We start from the raw sequence: 19,064 nt of genomic DNA on the forward strand, positions 1-19,064 counted from the left end.
CTGACAGGTCGCGGGTTTCTCAATTAAGTAAATGTTGTTTATCGGCGTGACGTTGGTGACGTCACTGAGCGATAGATTCGATACAAGGAATTGGACCCGTAGAAAGTTGTTGTTTTGATAGTTTGATACAAAAATAAATGTACAAATCCCCACTGTGTAATAGCTAATATCTTGTGATATATATAGTAAAAATCTGGTAAAAAACAACAACAACAACAAAAAAACATACATTTTAATGATGGAATCTACCGTCAATGATCAAAATGATTTACTTGAAGTACTGCGCATGCGCGGTCAGTAGGGGACGCGAGGTGGGAAAATTCCCGGTGTGTGCTGCTGAACCTGAAACAAACAGCGTGGGACGAAGTTTGTAACTTCATGGACTGAAGCCGAGGACAGAACAACGCTCTTCGGTTGGACATTCATCCCGTAAGTTCTCCTTCTGTCCGCTTCCTGCTCTGATGGGAGAAATATCGGTTGGTCGGTTGGTTTCAGGAGCCACTCCGGTGTAATGCTGAAAGTAACGATATGTTCGATTAACCGCGTCGACCAGCTGCTCGTTGTTGTGTTAACACGTGGTAATTTGAACACGTACATTGCTGACAGTCCGCGTGCCTGGATGACGTAACACGGAGTAAACACCATGTCGCTCAGGCCTTGTTTAGCCAAGATGCAGCAGCTTCATTTAGCACTTAAGAACAGTTGGTGCTCCTTTGAGATGCACCTCACGGTCATGTACCCGGAGAACACTGAAGAACACTGAAGAACATGTACCCGGAGAACACTGAAGAACACTGAAGAACATGTACCCGGAGAACACTGAAGAACACTGAAGAACATGTACCCGGAGAACACTGAAGAACACTGAAGAACATGTACCCGGAGAACACTGAAGAACATGTACCCGGAGAACACTGAAGAACATGTACCCGGAGAACACTGAAGAACACTGAAGAACATGTACCCGGAGAACACTGAAGAACATGTACCCGGAGAACACTGAAGAACACTGAAGAACATGTACCCGGAGAACACTGAAGAACATGTACCCGGAGAACACCGAAGAACGCTGAAGAACATGTGCCCGGAGAACACTGAAGAACATGTACCCGGAGAACACTGAAGAACACTGAAGAACATGTACCCGGAGAACACCGAAGAACATGTACCCGGAGAACACTGAAGAACATGTACCCGGAGAACACCGAAGAACGCTGAAGAACATGTGCCCGGAGAACACTGAAGAACATTGAAGAACATGTACCCGGAGAACACCGAAGAACATGTACCCGGAGAACACCGAAGAACACCGAAGAACATGTACCCGAAGAACACCGGAGAACACTGAAGAACATGTACCCGAAGAACACCGGAGAACACTGAAGAACATGTACCCGGAGAACACTGAAGAACATGTACCCGAAGAACACCGGAGAACACTGAAGAACATGTACCCGGAGAACATGTACCTGTACCCGAAGAACATCGAAGAACATGTACCCGGAGAACATGTACATGTACCCGAAGAACATCGGAGAACACGGAAGAACATGTACCTGGAGAACATGTACCCGGAGAACACCGGAGAACACTGAAGAACATGTACCCGGAGAACATGTACCCGTACCCGAAGAACATGTACCCGGAGAATGTGTACATGTACCTGAAGAACATTGGAGAACACTGAAGAACATGTACCTGGAGAACATGTACATGTACCCGGAGAACACCGGAGAACACTGAAGAACATGTACCCGGAGAACATGTACCTGTACCCGAAGAACATCGGAGAACACAGAAGAACATGTACCCGGAGAACATGTACATGTACCCGGAGAACACTGAAGAACATGTACATCTACCCGGAGAACACCGGAGAACATGTACATGTACCCAGAGAACACTGGAGAACACCGAAGAACATGTACCCGGAGAACACTGAAGAACATGTACCCGGAGAACAGGTACCGTAATTTCCGAACTATTGAGCGCACCTGAATATAAGCCACACCCACTGAATTTTTACAAAATGATTATTTTGAACATAAATAAGCCGCACATGTCTGTAAGCCACAGGTGCCGACCGGTACATTGAAACAAATGAACTTTACACAGGCTTTAACGAAACACGGCTCGTAACAAAAATAAAAATGAGTGGTAAACAGTAGCCTCCCAAGAAAGTCATCGTCACTATCTTCCTCCTCCTGTGCACTGAAACCACTGAAGTCACCTCCTTCGGTGTCGGACTTGAACAGACTCAGAATCGCTTCATCCGATGTTGGATCGTTTTCATTGTCGCTCTCGTCACTTTCATCCGGAGACAAATTCCCCGCTGAGCTCATGCTGCCCTCTTCAACACGCAGCGGTCCAGACTTTCCAAACCCGTTGATGATCGTGGATTTTTTGACAACGCTCCACGCTGTCAGGACCCGCTGGCAGACTTGACCAGAAGTTGCTCTTCGCATGCGGCCCGTTTTAGTGAAGGATTTCTCCCCACTTGTCATCCAAGCCTCCCGCTGAACACGGAGCGCCACCTTAAATGCACGATTTAAACTGATGTCGAGTGGCTGCAAATACTTTGTTGTGTCCCCAGGAATCACAGCTGGAATAGAGTTTGTCCTCTGGATGTCTTCTTTCACAGAATCTGTTATGTGGTCCCTCACGCTGTCCAAAACGAGCAATGCCTTGTTCCTGTGAAAGAATCCTCCCGGTCGCTTGCCGTAACACTCCGTATGCCATTCATGATTTAGGCTTTCCTAGGATTTTTTAGGATTTTCCATCCTTTCTTGTTGACTTTCACAATTCCTCTCGGGAATTTTTCTTTTGGCATCGTCGTGCGTTTAAAAATCACCATCGGTGGAAGCTTTTCTCCCGATGCCGTGCAGCTCATCACACAGGTGAAGTGCGTTCGTTTTTTCATGCCCGGTTGTTTTCAGCGTGACGGATGATTCGCCTTTCCTGTTGACAGTCCGAGTGAGAGGCAGGTCAACCTCATCCATATTTAGGATGTCGTGCGGGCCAATGCTCCGCTGTCTTTGCATCAGTGAATTTGCGGAAGTTTGAAACTTTTTCCTCGTGGGAGGGAGGGAGCTGCTGACACAGACTCGTCCGTACCCTGATGGACAGGCCTTTACGTCTCATAAATCTGAGACACCACGACGGTCCACCTCTAAAACCCTCAAACTTCATTGCGGTGGCGATTGTTTTGGCTTTCAGTCGGATCTGCGCAGTTGAAACACCTCGGCCGTCTGCTCTCTGTGTGTTGACCCGGTCTTCGAGCTCATTTTCTAGTTCGGGCCGTCTGCTTTTCTTCCCTCTGAAAGCTTTAGTTGTCTTTTTGCACTGAGTCAATTCCTCACGCTGCTGTTTCCAACGTCTTATCATCGACTCCCGTGCAGCAGCTCTATTTCCTTTTCCAACAGCCACATCGATCGCCTTCAACTTGAAAGCTGCATCATGTGCATTTCTTGGTGTCTTTGCCATGATGATGGTGACAAAATGACGACCGTAATCAGAATGATGGGAAGTTTGAGCGCGCTCGGTTTAATCTAAACGGTAAACTAAAAAGTGACATTGTTTCACCTGAACCCGTTCGGCAATTTCATTGGTCGAAAGCTTCATGCCGCCAAAAAACTGAGCACCGTCACAGAATGTGTTTTTGCTCAGTTTTTTGGCGGCATGAAGCTTGTGAAAGCGGGAAAAATCCATAAATCATTGTCATCAGCGTCATTGTTTAAGCCACGAGGTTCAAAGCGTGGGAAAAAAGTAGCGGCTTATAGTCCGGAAATTACGGTACACGTACCCAAAGAACATCGGAGAACACTGAAGAACATGTACATCTACCCGGAGAACATGTACATGTACCCGGAGGACACCGGAGAACATGACTGATAAACCCACGATAATATATAATATAAAACGGCTGCAACCACTATTTTTGCCAATTATTTTTTGACATATTGATCAATAATGAGTTAATTGTTGGAGCATACATTTTTGAACTTTGTTTTGTGTCTGTTTCCACAGATCCCTCAACCATCCTTTACAAAGCAGAGGGCTCAGCACCTCGCTGCCTGTGTGTGTGAGAGAGAGAGAGAGTGTGTGTGTGTGTGTGTGTGTGTGAGTGTGAGAGAGTGTGTGTGTGTGTGTGTGAGTGTGAGAGAGTGTGGAGGCTGAAGGCCCTCTGGAGAGACCAGAAACCCACCATCCCTCAGCGTGAATGTTAATTTGTCTGGACCAATCAGCAGCATGAAGATAGCGGTTGAAGGGTGTTGCCATGGCGAGCTGGATAAAATCTACGAGACGATTGACTATCTGGAGAAAAAGGAGGCGGTGAAGGTGGACCTGCTGCTCTGCTGTGGAGACTTCCAGGCGGTGCGAAATGAAGGAGACATGAAGTGCATGGCAGTACCAGCCAAATACAGGATGATGCAGACATTTTACAAGTCAGTTGTTGTTTTCATATTTACAGAACTTGTGAGATACGAGTGCAGGTATTTCATAGTGTGAAACTGCTGTCACAGATACTACTCTGGAGAGAAGAAGGCTCCGATCTTGACCATTTTCATTGGAGGGAACCACGAGGCGTCCAATCACCTGCAGGAGCTCCCTTATGGAGGCTGGGTGGCACCAAACATTTACTATCTGGGTAAAGAAGCAGCAGAATACAGATGTGTCCACCTGCCTGTGAGACGCCACCTGTTTGACCTGACCGTGTGTCCTCAGGTTACGCTGGTGTGATTCGCTACAAAGGGATCCGAATCGGTGGCCTTTCTGGAATCTTTAAATCCCACGACTACAGAAAAGGTACGTTTTACATGTCGAAACAGTTAAAGTTAGAAACACGGCGTGAAGTTGACCAAGAATGTGTCTTCTTCCAGGTCATCATGAACTGCCTCCATACAATCCTGAAACCCTTCGAAGCGTCTACCATATTCGAAACATCGAGGTTTTCAAATTAAAACAGGTAAATATCATAGAACAGCTTCCTCTCCTGCACTACGGAAAGCTTCTTTATTTAACGTATGTTGTCCTTATTTGCACTCAGGTCCAGATGCCCGTGGACATCTTCATGAGCCACGACTGGCCTCGTGGGATCTACTACTACGGCAGCACGGGCGAGCTGCTGCGCAAGAAGAAGTTCCTGCGTCAGGAGGTGGAGTCGAACACGCTGGGAAGTCCTGCAGCCGAGGAGCTGCTCGCTCACCTGCAGCCCAGCTACTGGTTCTCTGCACATCTGCATGTGAAGTTTGCTGCCGTCATGCAGCACCCGGTGAGACGACAGCTTTTATTGTTGCTGCTCAGTATCAGCTGCTGACAGATTTCTAATTGATTTGAAGTACAAAACAAATCCACAAATTTCTGACACCAACTCCGACTTCTCTTGTCTTTAGCCTAAAGGTGGCGCTGCACCGCGGGTCACCAAGTTCCTGTCTCTGGATAAATGTCTCCCCTACAGGGAGTTCCTACAGGTGAGAGGACGTGTTGGTCTTCAGGTTCATCGCTCACAGCACTGAGAGTTACATCGTGATGTGCACTTGTGTTTCAGATTGTGGATGTTCCAGAGCGGCCGGGTTCGTCCGAGGGTCTGGAGTATGATCCAGAGTGGCTGGCTATTCTGAAGGCCACCAACAGCCTGCAGAGGACCACCCCCCACCCCTGGAACCCCCCGGAGAACAACGGCCTGCATGAACGGTACGTAGACGTTTAGACATACAATCGGAGGCACATCAGTCAGTCCGAGGACGTTTCTGTCTAAATATCTACAGCCAGATCTTCTACTTCCATCATGCTGGTACTGTTTTATTGTTCGTCCTTGCTGAGATTAGATTTGTCTAACATAACGACTGACGATGTGAAGACAGACAGTGAAGGTCACTAAGCAAAAAAGCAATATACAAGCAGGGAAATATACACTGGTAATAATATTTTCAATAAAATTGTAGTTTTGTAGTAGCTTAAAACACATCAAACTCATTTGTGTTGATTCCAATGATCAGAGTTGACCAGCTGACGTCTCCCTCTCACACCTTTCACAAACCTTTTTCCAAAACAGTTGGAATTCTGTGTAAAATGGAAATAAAACCAGAATGTGATGATTTGTAAATCATGTAAACCCATGTTGAATTAGAATAGAACAAAGACATGGGACCACATTTCACTTTCAAAACTCCAGAACCTTGTTCCCTCAGCGCCGTGACGTTTACAGAGTGTTGAAAGAAGAGGTGATGCAACACAGTGGTCACGTGACCCCGTCACAACTCTTTTAACTGTGTTGCTGCAATCACGTTAAACATTTGCATATATTTACATTAAGCAATAAAATGTCTGTGTCAACATTTGATTATTATTTTTGCTTCTGGGTTTACACGATTGAAGAAGGATAGTCTGTTTTTTTGGAGACGGGGTTGTACTGTGACGACTCAGCAGTTTTCTAACGGGGGCCGTCTGCCCCCCTCAGGTGGGACTTCAGCGCCTCAGAGGCAGCGATGATGCAGGTGATGGAGGATCTCGGCGGGGAACTCGCCATCCCAGACAACTTCAGCCGGACGGTGCCATCCTATGACCCCAACAAGCCCCAGTCCCACGCCCCCCCCGAGCTGGAGCACCAACCCTCAGACCACCGAGCTGTGCGCCAAGCTGGGTCTCACGGACATCTACGCCCAGGCTGGGCCGGGAGGGGCGGAGCCAGGGAGAGCTCAGGGTCGTCTCAGAGGGGAGGACGACGAAGACGATGGACATAGTGTTGGAAGTGTGGACGAGCCCAGCGAGTACCCCACCGATACTTCAGGGTTGTCAAGTTCATTTAACCCCGACGAGATAACTATCGAGGAAGAGTGGGAGGAAGAGGAGGAGCAGGGAGGGGAGGAAGAGGGAGGGAAGGAGCAGGGAGGGGAGGAGGAGGAGGAGGAGGGTGAGTCCAGAGCAGAAGTGAAGGCAGATGATGTCCCAGCAGGCCGTATGGTTCTACCAGAGCCCAGATGTGGCGTCTCGCCCACTCGTCCACCCCCCCTCATGAAGCTGCCCCCTCCCTCCCACTCGACCCCGGCGGCGGCCGGTGAGACGGCGTCAGGAGGAGAAAGGGAGGGACGGTGTGACGGCGGCGATGACGACGACGTCACTTTACGCATCCTGAAACGAACCAGCGACGAGAGCAGAGAAACCGACAGCAGAACCACGACTCCCAGAATCAAACGTAGGAACCAGCTCATCTATAAAACAGCGGAGGACGAGGAGTGTGACGAGTAGGGGTCAGAGGTCAGAGGTCAGGACGAGAGGAGATTAGTCAGATTTAGATTCATTCATGTTTTGGCTTCCTGGCCTGAATTCGGCTCCTCACAGAGCTGTGAGGCAGATGTGAGGCAGATGTGAGGCTTTATTAAAATGACCTAAAGGCGGCTTCTACAGAAAGGCAATTAGAGCTATGACAATATTTCTTTGGTAAAATATGATTTTTATACATTTTAAACCAAGAGAATTTTAGAAAACAGATTTTTGAGTTGTTTATTTTTTCTACGTGTGATTTCAAGATGCCAGCAATGTTTAACGAGGCTGAAAAGGTGAAAATATACTTTTTTAAACTGAATTGACAAACAAAAGAAACACTTGAAATGTGTCTTAGTCTTTTGCTTCCTGTTTTAATGACCCGTCGTTGTCCTTGTATAGAACATAAACCTGCTGGTGTGTATATGATGAGCTGTTCGAGTTGTGGGAGGAAGAGTCTTGGTTTTTTAGTTTTCATTTGTATACTGAATGAAAATGATTTTAATTACTTGACTATATTTTTTTTTGTGAGGGTTGTGCATCTGAAAATAAAGTTGAGGAAAAGATTTGTCTGAACACCGATGTTTGTTGAAATCAGATTTATAGCATTGATTAAAGTCCTTGAAATGATCCATTCCAGGTTCACATGTGTGCTCCACTCAAATCAACATCCACTTTCATTAAAATTAAGACAATAGATAACATACAGTGTATTCGACAGCTTCTCTTTACATCCACACAAAGAGCCTAAACAGCCTAATGACGCGTTATGGGTCTATAGTACAAGCCAGCGTCAGCGAGATGGTTTTCCTGCACGTTGTGTACGAAGCACACGCTGAAGAGAGAACGGGGGAGTAGGCACTTCTGTTTCCTTAACGCTGCCGTGGACGGCCACCGAGCGCCGCTCCGTCTGAAGGGTTCATACCGACACCAAAACCATGAAAGGTCATCAGGAGTTCGTTCAGGGTTGCAGATCTATTAAGGCCTTCCTGTCTAAATCAGCCTGAAGAATCACCTGGGAAATCTCTTGCTTTTTTACACCTCTTACAATGTCTTTTATTTCTAATGATCTAATTTGCAAAGTCCATCCGTGTTGGTTCTAAAGTCTGCCCGAGAGCCTTTGAGCAGTGGAGTCGACCTCTGGAGGGTCTCCGCACGGCCTCATTCATCCCGAGGTGCTGCATCGCCTTCGTTGCTCTCGTCAGCTCCGGACCAGCTCATATCGCCCCAAACTATGTCACCATATTTCTGTGATAACAATATTCTGTAGGAGAGGACTATTCAATATAGTTTGTCTTTAAATATTTCATTAAAACTAAATGATCTGTTGTTAGTTTGTAAAATCCAGATTGTGCAGGAGAGCCATGCTTGTTGTTGTTATACAAAGCAACGTACGTCATCCTGTGACGGTGTGAATAGTATCACAGCATCACAACATTTATTTTAATCACATTAAAACAATAATACCATATGGCACACACCACAGTCACGAGGCTTTAACATGATCCCAGATGTGACAGATACACTCTTTATGACCAACTTCAATCTTCAAAACTGTTGGATCTTTTCCAAACGGAAACCCAGCCGGTCCTATGAGAGCCATGTTTGGCATTAATAACAACAATAATCTGTGTGGAACTAGAGCCAATATAACAAGATTAATCAGGTTGTTAACAGGACCATGGATCCTCGCTGGAAGAATCCCGAAAGGCGATGCAGCATCTCTAACTTGAGAAACTAAGATTCCTCTTATGTGACTCGTCTGATTTATTTTGAGAGGATTTCCGAACTGTTTGTGGATAACATTAGAGCTACACTTCAATCCTCCTCGTTTTTTCGGATTTTTTTTTTACCGTTATGAAGCTTCTCTGTATGTTCCAGAAAAACAATTAAAGTATGATGATAAAAACAAGATCATGCTGACCAACAACTGCGCCTGAAGACAAGGACAGATGAGGTACATATTAAACAGGAGATGTTAGATGACCATGAAGTTATTACAAGCCTCATGGTTTCTTTTATCTCTGAAACTCCACAGGGACCCGACGAGGCCTGTAGCTTCACCACACACACCGACATCTACATTTCCTGCATACTCACTGTACCGATGAACCAATCAGAAGAGATATTCACTGGACGCAGGGATTTAGTGAATGTTGTTCTGTTCTCTGCTACTGACATGTCATGAGCTCCAGCACAGTAATATCAGTTATATACACCAGAGCAAGTCACTGCACCTCAGCACTCCTTCATCAAACAACCCGGTCAGCCGGGCCGAGCACATCTATGTGAAACAAGGTCAAACCATCAATCTTTTGAAAACATTGGGATTAAATCAGAGCTTTAGTTGCGTCTCGATCTGGACTAAAGAAGAACATACTGAAGCATCACAGCCAGCAGTGAGGAGAAGTCTACATACGGGACAATAAATACATACAAACACACTTATTCAGGACAAACTGCAGGGGGTCTTATCTGGTCTGAGATACACGATATGGCTTCACAGTAGGATTTGGTTGATTCGGGGCTGAGAGGAAGACTGAGCTCTGTCAAAGGAGAAGAAGGAAGCAGCCTCGACCTCCAGTAACCATCGGCCTTCCTTATCTTACGTCTCGGCCCTCGATTTCTTCTTCTTCCCCTTTCGGCCCCTCGTCAGCGTGTGCTGCTCAGTTTGTGCCTCTTTGCGTAATCAGGGCTGTGACTGAAATGAAGCAAGGCAGAGTGAAAACCAAAGAAATTTCACAATTAGTGCTAAATACTACAACAGGCTCGCTACTGTCTTCCACCTTTATTTCCTCCTCTCAACCTCAGTCTTTGAAGACCTCCACTTGTGATTTGCGGATGCAGTTGTTGGTCGAGACAGACGGGAAACGCTGTGTCTGTCCTCCATTGCTTTTCTTCTTTTCCTTTCTCTCTTTCTCTCCTTTGAATATGTGTCTGCTGGGACAGGAGGATGACAGCAGGGCGGGGGGGTGAGGAGACGCCGGGCTTCCCCCCATCAGGCTCCCCCCCGGAGGTCGGTCGAAGGAGACGAGATGATCGGAGGGCGGTGGTGGTGTGGGGGTGGAGTACAGGTGGGGGTGGTGGAGGTCTAGTTCCCTCCACAGCAGGCTCGGGTGGAGTGGGCGTCGGGGTCCTGCAGGTTCACCCCCCGGTGCCGCGCGGCGTGTGTCGGGTTCTGGGTGTCGGTTTTTGGCATCTTTTTTGCTACATCAAAACAAAAGTAGACATCTCGGTCTCAGAGGACATCAACGGCTTCACTCACCTCAAAACCTTTCACTCACGTCAACGTTAATATCTTCATACTGGGAAGAAATCTGTTTAAAAATCCTGCATCTACAATTGAACCTGGATCCACACAACACTGATCAATAACTGGAAATATGAACTATACTTTTTTTTATTCATATCAGTAACTGATAAGAAACTCATTAAAATGGTCTCGATTGCACCGTCAAGCAATATTACTAATAAATCCTCATTCCAGATGGTGGATGGACGGTCATGTGTCCGATTTTTTGATCAAAGTAGGTAAAACAATGTTCTGGTGGAAATGCTGACCATGTAAAACAAAACCTCAACTAAATCCACTAAACTCAATTTAAGTTTCTTAGAACATTTTACCCACATCAACTGGGACTGAGCACAAATATATCTATAGATATCTCTCTCTCTCTCTCTCTCTCTCTCTGTCTGTCTGTCTGTCTGTCTGTCTATCTATCTATCTATCTATCTATCTATACCTAAAATCAAGACACTGTCATTCATAAATAACCCAAAGAACCTCACCGATGGCCAAGAAGAGCTCGTTGACGTTCATGGCCGTCTTGGCAGACGTCTCCATAAAGAGCAAGCCGGTGTCTTCAGCGTACGTCTGGGCTTCCTGCAGCGCACAAACACACGGACAAACACAAGCACAACAATGGCCCTCAAACACGGGAAGTATAGAGAACATGTGGAACCACACTACATGGGGTTCATGTTGTTCATTCAGGATTTTCTAACAACACGGATCTTGAATGCAACATTGTCAGTTGGCAGCTGAAACCAGAATTTCAGGGAGCCAAATAAAAACAGTGCATCCAGAAAGTATTCACAGCGCTTCACTTTTTCCACATTTTATGTTACAGATTTATTCCAAAATGGATTTAATTCATTTTTCCCCTCAAAATTCTACACACAATACCCCATAATGATAACGTGAAAAAAAAATTGTTTTTAATTTTTGCAAATCTATTAAAAATTAAAAAAAAAAAAAAAAATCACGTACATAAGTATTCACAGCCTTTGCCATTACACTCAAAATTGAGCTCAGGTGCTTCCTGTTTCCACTGATCATCCTTGAGATGTTTCTACAACTTGATTGGAGTCCACCTGGTAAATTCAGTTGATTGGACATGATTTGGAAAGACACACACCGTCTATATAAGGTCCCACAGTTGACATGTCAGAGCACAAACCAAGACATTAAGTCCAAGGAATCATCTGTAGACCTCTGAGACAGGATTGTATTGAGGCTCAGATCTGGGGAAGGGTACAGAAACATTTCTGCAGCATTGAAGGTCCCAATGAGCACAATGACCTCCATCATCCGTAAATGGAAGAAGTTTGGACCCACCAGGACTCTTCCTAGAGTCGGCCGCCCGGCCAAACTGAGCGATCGGGGGAGAAGGGCCTTAGTCAGGGAGGTGACCAAGAACCCGATGGTCACTCTGACAGAGCTCCAACGTTGCTCTGTGAAGAGAGGAGAACCTTCCAGAAGGACAACCATCTCTGCAGCACTCCACCCAGCAGGCCTGTATGGTAGAGTGGCCGGACGGAAGACACTCCTCAGTAAAAGGCTCATGACAGCCCACCTGGAGTTTACCAAAAGGCACCTGAAGGACTGTCAGACCATGAGAAACTAAATTCTCTGGTCTGATGAAACAAAGATTGAACTCTTTGGCCTGAATGCCGAGCGTCATGTTTGGAGGAAACCAGGCACCGCTCATCATCTGACCAACACCATCTCTACGGTGAAGCATGGTGGTGGCAGCATCATTCTGTGGGGATGTTTTTCAGCAGCAGGAACTGGGAGACTCGTCAGGATGGAGGGAAAGATGAATGCAGCGATGTACAGAGACATCCTTGATGAAAACCTTCTCCAGAGCGCTCTGGACCTCAGACTGGGGCGAAGGTTCATCTTCCAACAGGACAACGACCCGAAGCACACAGCCAAGATAACAAAGGAGTGGCTTCGGGACAACTCTGTGAATGTCTTTGAGAGGCCCAGCCAGAGCCCAGACTTGAACCCGATTGAACATCTCTGGAGAGATCTGAAAATGTCTGAGCACCGACGCTCCTCATCCAACCTGATGGAGCTTCAGAGGTCCTGCAAAGAAGAACGGGAGAAACTGCCCAAGAATAGGAGCCAAGCTTGTAGCATCATACTCAAAAAGACTTGAGGCTGTAATTGATGCCAAAGGTGCGTCAACAAAGTATTGAGCAAAGGCTGTGAATACTTATGTACATGTTATATTTTCATTCTTTATTTTTGATAGATTTGCAAAAATTAAAAAAAAAAACTATTTTCACGTTATCATTATGGGGTATTGTGTGTAGAATTTTGAGGAATAAAATTAATTTAATCCATTTTGGAATAAAGCTGTAACGTAAAATGTGGAAAAAATGAAGCGCTGTGAATACTTTCTGGATGGACTGTATGATCAAAATTGGCTCTTATGTTGTGACATCGAATTATAGACGCTGGGTCGGAGCTCCCGCTGCTAACGGCTTGGTGTCGTCATGGAAACCTCCCTTACAGATTCTGCTCCATGTTCACATGATTACATCACGTCTTTCACATTCATGCTGCCAATCTGCTGCATCACGACATCCCGACTGTGTCCGACTGGAATCCCGTCCGGGTACCGGGAGCTCCCCGAACTCATCGTCATGTTCAGTTGGAGGCGACTTCCACTTTGTCTTGCTGGACGTGGCAACGAGGAGATGACTATATTATGAGAAGATGGCTATATTATGAGAAGGTGGCTGTATTATGAGAAGGTGGCTATATTATGAGAAGGCGGCTATATTTTGAGAAGGCAGCTGTATTATGAGAAGATGGCTGTATTATGAGAAGGTGGCTGTATTATGAGAAGATGGCTGTATTATGAGAAGGTGGCTACATTAGGAGAAGGTGGCTGTATTATGAGAAGGTGGCTATATTATGAGAAGGTGGCTGTATTATGAGAAGATGGCTGTATTATGAGAAGGTGGCTGTATTATCAGAAGGTGGCTATATTATGAGAAGGTGGCTGTATTATGAGAAGGTGGCTATATTATGAGAAGGTGGCTGTATTATGAGGAGGTGGCTACATTATGAGAAGGTGGCTACATTATGAGAAGGTCACTGTATTATGAGAAGGTCACTGTATAATGAGAAGGTGGCTGTATTATGAGAAGGTGGCTATATTATGAGAAGGTGGCTGTATTATGAGAAGATGGCTGTATTATGAGAAGATGGCTGTATTATGAGAAGGTCGCTGTATTATGAGAAGGTCACTATATTATGAGAAGGTGGCTATAGAGGTATGAGGTGGCTGTATTATGAGAAGGTCACTATATTATGAGAAGGTCGCTATATTATGAGAAGGTCGCTATATTATGAGAAGGTGGCTATAGAGGTATGGGGTGGCTGTATTATGAGAAGGTCACTATATTATGAGAAGGTCGCTATATTATGAGAAGGTGGCTATAGAGGTATGAGGTGGCTGTATTATGAGAAGGTCACTATATTATGAGAAGGTCGCTATATTATGAGAAGGTCGCTATATTATGAGAAGGTGGCTATAGAGGTATGGGGTGGCTGTATTATGAGAAGGTCACTATATTATGAGAAGGTCGCTATATTATGAGAAGGTGGCTATAGAGGTATGAGGTGGCTGTATTATGAGAAGGTCACTACATTATGAGAAGGTCGCTGTATTATGAGGTGGCGGCTATATTATGAGAAGGTGGCTGTATTATGAGGTGGCGGCTATATTATGAGAAGGTGGCTACATTATGAGAAGGTGGCTGTATTATGAGAAGGTGGCTATATTATGAGAAGGTGGCTGTATTATGAGAAGGTGGCTGTATTATGAGAAGGTGGCTACATTATGAGAAGGTGGCTACATTATGAGAAGGTCACTGTATTATGAGAAGGTGGCTACATTATGAGAAGGTGGCTGTATTATGAGAAGGTGGCTATATTATGAGAAGGTGGCTGTATTATGAGAAGTTCGCTGTATTATGAGAAGTTCACTGTATTATGAGAAGGTGGCTACATTATGAGAAGGTGGCTACATTATGAGAAGGTGGCTGTATTATGAGAAGGTGGCTACATTATGAGAAGGTGGCTGTATTATGAGAAGGCGGCTATATTTTGAGAAGGCGGCTGTATTATGAGAAGATGGCTGTATTAGGAGAAGATGGCTGTATTACGAGAAGATGGCTGTATTACGAGAAGGTGGCTGTATTACGAGAAGGTGGCTGTATTACGAGAAGATGGCTGTATTACGAGAAGGTGGCTGTATTATGAGAAGGTGGCTGTATTATGAGAAGGTGGCTGTATTATGAGAAGGTGGCTGTATTATGAGAAGATGGCTACATTATGAGAAGGTGGCTGTATTATGAGAAGGTGGCTATATTATGAGAAGGTGGCTGTATTACGAGAAGATGGCTGTATTACGAGAAGGTGGCTGTATTACGAGAAGGTGGCTGTATTATGAGAAGGTGGCTACATTATGAGAAGGTGGCTGTATTATGAGAAGGTGGCTATATTATGAGAAGGTGGCTGTATTATGAGAAGATGGCTGTATTATGAGAAGATGGCTGTATTATGAGAAGATGGCTACATTATGAGAAGGCGGCTGTATTATGAGAAGATGGCTGTATTATGAGAAGGCGGCTGTATTATGAGAAGGTGGCTGTATTATGAGAAGGTGGCTGTATTATGAGAAGATGGCTGTATTATGAGAAGATGGCTGTATTATGAGAAGATGGCTATATTATGAGAAGGTCGCTGTATTATGAGAAGGTCACTATATTATGAGAAGGTGGCTATAGAGGTATGAGGTGGCTGTATTATGAGAAGGTCACTATATTATGAGAAGGTCGCTATATTATGAGAAGGTGGCTATAGAGGTATGAGGTGGCTGTATTATGAGAAGGTCGCTGTATTATGAGAAGGTGGCTGTATTATGAGAAGGTCACTATATTATGAGAAGGTCGCTATATTATGAGAAGGTGGCTATAGAGGTATGGGGTGGCTGTATTATGAGAAAGTCACTATATTATGAGAAGGTCGCTATATTATGAGAAGGTGGCTATAGAGGTATGAGGTGGCTGTATTATGAGAAGGTCGCTGTATTATGAGAAGGTGGCTGTATTATGAGGTGGCGGCTATATTATGAGAAGGTGGCGGCTATATTATGAGAAGGTGGCTGTATTATGAGGTGGCGGCTATATTATGAGAAGGTGGCTACATTATGAGAAGGTGGCTACATTATGAGAAGGTGGCTGTATTATGAGAAGGTGGCTATATTATGAGAAGGTGGCTGTATTATGAGAAGGTGGCTGTATTTTGAGAAGGTGGCTACATTATGAGAAGGTGGCTACATTATGAGAAGGTCACTGTATTATGAGAAGGTGGCTACATTATGAGAAGGTGGCTGTATTATGAGAAGGTGGCTATATTATGAGAAGGTGGCTGTATTATGAGAAGTTCGCTGTATTATGAGAAGTTCGCTGTATTATGAGAAGGTGGCTACATTATGAGAAGGTGGCTGTATTATGAGAAGGTGGCTACATTATGAGAAGGTGGCTGTATTATGAGAAGGCGGCTATATTTTGAGAAGGCGGCTGTATTACGAGAAGATGGCTGTATTACGAGAAGATGGCTGTATTACGAGAAGGTGGCTGTATTACGAGAAGGTGGCTGTATTACGAGAAGGTGGCTGTATTACGAGAAGGTGGCTGTATTACGAGAAGATGGCTGTATTACGAGAAGATGGCTGTATTATGAGAAGGTGGCTACATTATGAGAAGGTGGCTGTATTATGAGAAGGTCGCTATATTATGAGAAGGTGGCTATAGAGGTATGAGGTGGCTGTATTATGAGAAGGTCGCTGTATTATGAGAAGGTGGCTGTATTATGAGGTGGCGGCTATATTATGAGAAGGTGGCGGCTATATTATGAGAAGGTGGCTGTATTATGAGGTGGCGGCTATATTATGAGAAGGTGGCTACATTATGAGAAGGTGGCTGTATTATGAGAAGGTGGCTATATTATGAGAAGGTGGCTGTATTATGAGAAGGTGGCTGTATTTTGAGAAGGTGGCTACATTATGAGAAGGTCACTGTATTATGAGAAGGTGGCTACATTATGAGAAGGTGGCTGTATTATGAGAAGGTGGCTATATTGTGAGAAGGTGGCTGTATTATGAGAAGTTCGCTGTATTATGAGAAGTTCGCTGTATTATGAGAAGGTGGCTACATTATGAGAAGGTGGCTACATTATGAGAAGGTGGCTGTATTATGAGAAGGTGGCTACATTATGAGAAGGTGGCTGTATTATGAGAAGGCGGCTATATTATGAGAAGGTGGCTGTATTACGAGAAGGTGGCTGTATTACGAGAAGATGGCTGTATTACGAGAAGATGGCTGTATTACGAGAAGGTGGCTGTATTACGAGAAGGTGGCTGTATTATGAGAAGGTGGCTACATTATGAGAAGGTGGCTGTATTATGAGAAGGTCGCTATATTATGAGAAGGTGGCTATAGAGGTATGGGGTGGCTGTATTATGAGAAGGTCACTATATTATGAGAAGGTCGCTATATTATGAGAAGGTGGCTATAGAGGTATGAGGTGGCTGTATTATGAGAAGGTCGCTGTATTATGAGAAGGTGGCTGTATTATGAGGTGGCGGCTATATTATGAGAAGGTGGCGGCTATATTATGAGAAGGTGGCTGTATTATGAGGTGGCGGCTATATTATGAGAAGGTGGCTACATTATGAGAAGGTGGCTACATTATGAGAAGGTGGCTACATTATGAGAAGGTGGCTGTATTATGAGAAGGTGGCTGTATTATGAGAAGGTGGCTGTATTATGAGAAGGTGGCTGTATTATGAGAAGGTGGCTATATTATGAGAAGGTGGCTACATTATGAGAAGGTGGCTACATTATGAGAAGGTCACTGTATTATGAGAAGGTGGCTACATTATGAGAAGGTGGCTGTATTATGAGAAGGTGGCTGTATTATGAGAAGTTCGCTGTATTATGAGAAGTTCGCTGTATTATGAGAAGTTCGCTGTATTATGAGAAGGTGGCTACATTATGAGAAGGTGGCTACATTATGAGAAGGTGGCTGTATTATGCGAAGGTGGCTGTATTATGAGAAGGTGGCTACATTATGAGAAGGTGGCTGTATTATGAGAAGGCGGCTGTATTATGAGAAGGTGGCTACATTATGAGAAGGTGGCTGTATTATGAGAAGGCGGCTATATTTTGAGAAGGCGGCTGTATTATGAGAAGATGGCTGTATTACGAGAAGATGGCTGTATTACGAGAAGATGGCTGTATTACGAGAAGGTGGCTGTATTACGAGAAGGTGGCTATATCACGAGAAGGAGGCTGTATTATGAGAAGGTGGCTGTATTATGAGGTGGCGGCTATATTATGAGAAGGTGGCTACATTATGAGAAGGTGGCTACATTATGAGAAGGTGGCTGTATTATGAGAAGGTGGCTATATTATGAGAAGGTGGCTGTATTATGAGAAGGTGGCTGTATTTTGAGAAGGTGGCTACATTATGAGAAGGTGGCTACATTATGAGAAGGTCACTGTATTATGAGAAGGTGGCTACATTATGAGAAGGTGGCTGTATTATGAGAAGGTGGCTATATTATGAGAAGGTGGCTGTATTATGAGAAGTTCGCTGTATTATGAGAAGTTCGCTGTATTATGAGAAGGTGGCTACATTATGAGAAGGTGGCTGTATTATGAGAAGGTGGCTACATTATGAGAAGGTGGCTGTATTATGAGAAGGCGGCTATATTTTGAGAAGGCGGCTGTATTATGAGAAGATGGCTGTATTACGAGAAGATGGCTGTATTACGAGAAGATGGCTGTATTACGAGAAGGTGGCTGTATTACGAGAAGGTGGCTGTATTACGAGAAGGTGGCTGTATTACGAGAAGATGGCTGTATTACGAGAAGATGGCTGTATTATGAGAAGGTGGCTACATTATGAGAAGGTGGCTGTATTATGAGAAGGTCGCTATATTATGAGAAGGTGGCTATAGAGGTATGAGGTGGCTGTATTATGAGAAGGTCGCTGTATTATGAGAAGGTGGCTGTATTATGAGGTGGCGGCTATATTATGAGAAGGTGGCGGCTATATTATGAGAAGGTGGCTGTATTATGAGGTGGCGGCTATATTATGAGAAGGTGGCTACATTATGAGAAGGTGGCTACATTATGAGAAGGTGGCTGTATTATGAGAAGGTGGCTATATTATGAGAAGGTGGCTGTATTATGAGAAGGTGGCTGTATTTTGAGAAGGTGGCTACATTATGAGAAGGTCACTGTATTATGAGAAGGTGGCTACATTATGAGAAGGTGGCTGTATTATGAGAAGGTGGCTATATTATGAGAAGGTGGCTGTATTATGAGAAGTTCGCTGTATTATGAGAAGTTCGCTGTATTATGAGAAGGTGGCTACATTATGAGAAGGTGGCTACATTATGAGAAGGTGGCTGTATTATGAGAAGGTGGCT

At 44.8% G+C, this 19,064-nt stretch overlaps 2 protein-coding genes across 2 annotated transcripts in view; one reads left to right on the forward strand and one right to left on the reverse strand.

The window, feature by feature from the left end:
• The first annotated feature begins 7 nt into the window (after positions 1-7).
• On the forward strand, positions 8-7,829 carry dbr1 (debranching RNA lariats 1). Its single transcript, XM_069177407.1, is given in 10 exon segments — positions 8-429; positions 4,027-4,445; positions 4,524-4,648; positions 4,726-4,806; positions 4,881-4,966; positions 5,048-5,272; positions 5,394-5,471; positions 5,549-5,694; positions 6,461-6,607; positions 6,609-7,829. Coding segments are annotated over 9 exon segments (1,725 nt in total). The 5' UTR covers positions 8-429; positions 4,027-4,248; the 3' UTR covers positions 7,249-7,829.
• An 18-nt stretch (positions 7,830-7,847) lies between these two features.
• rab5b (RAB5B, member RAS oncogene family) overlaps positions 7,848-19,064 on the reverse strand; it is a 29,575-nt gene continuing 18,358 nt past the window's right edge. The window contains exons 5-6 of the mRNA XM_069177408.1: positions 11,053-11,146; positions 7,848-10,470 (exon numbers count right to left, since the gene is read on the reverse strand). Coding sequence (XP_069033509.1) covers positions 10,355-10,470; positions 11,053-11,146 — 210 coding nt within the window. The 3' untranslated portion in view covers positions 7,848-10,354. The remainder of the gene's footprint in view (positions 10,471-11,052; positions 11,147-19,064) is intronic.

The sequence above is a fragment of the Embiotoca jacksoni genome, unplaced genomic scaffold, assembly GCF_022577435.1.
Source record: "Embiotoca jacksoni isolate LCO1_2020_lvr unplaced genomic scaffold, fEmbJac1.0.p SCAF_72, whole genome shotgun sequence".
NCBI lineage: Eukaryota > Metazoa > Chordata > Actinopteri > Embiotocidae > Embiotoca > Embiotoca jacksoni.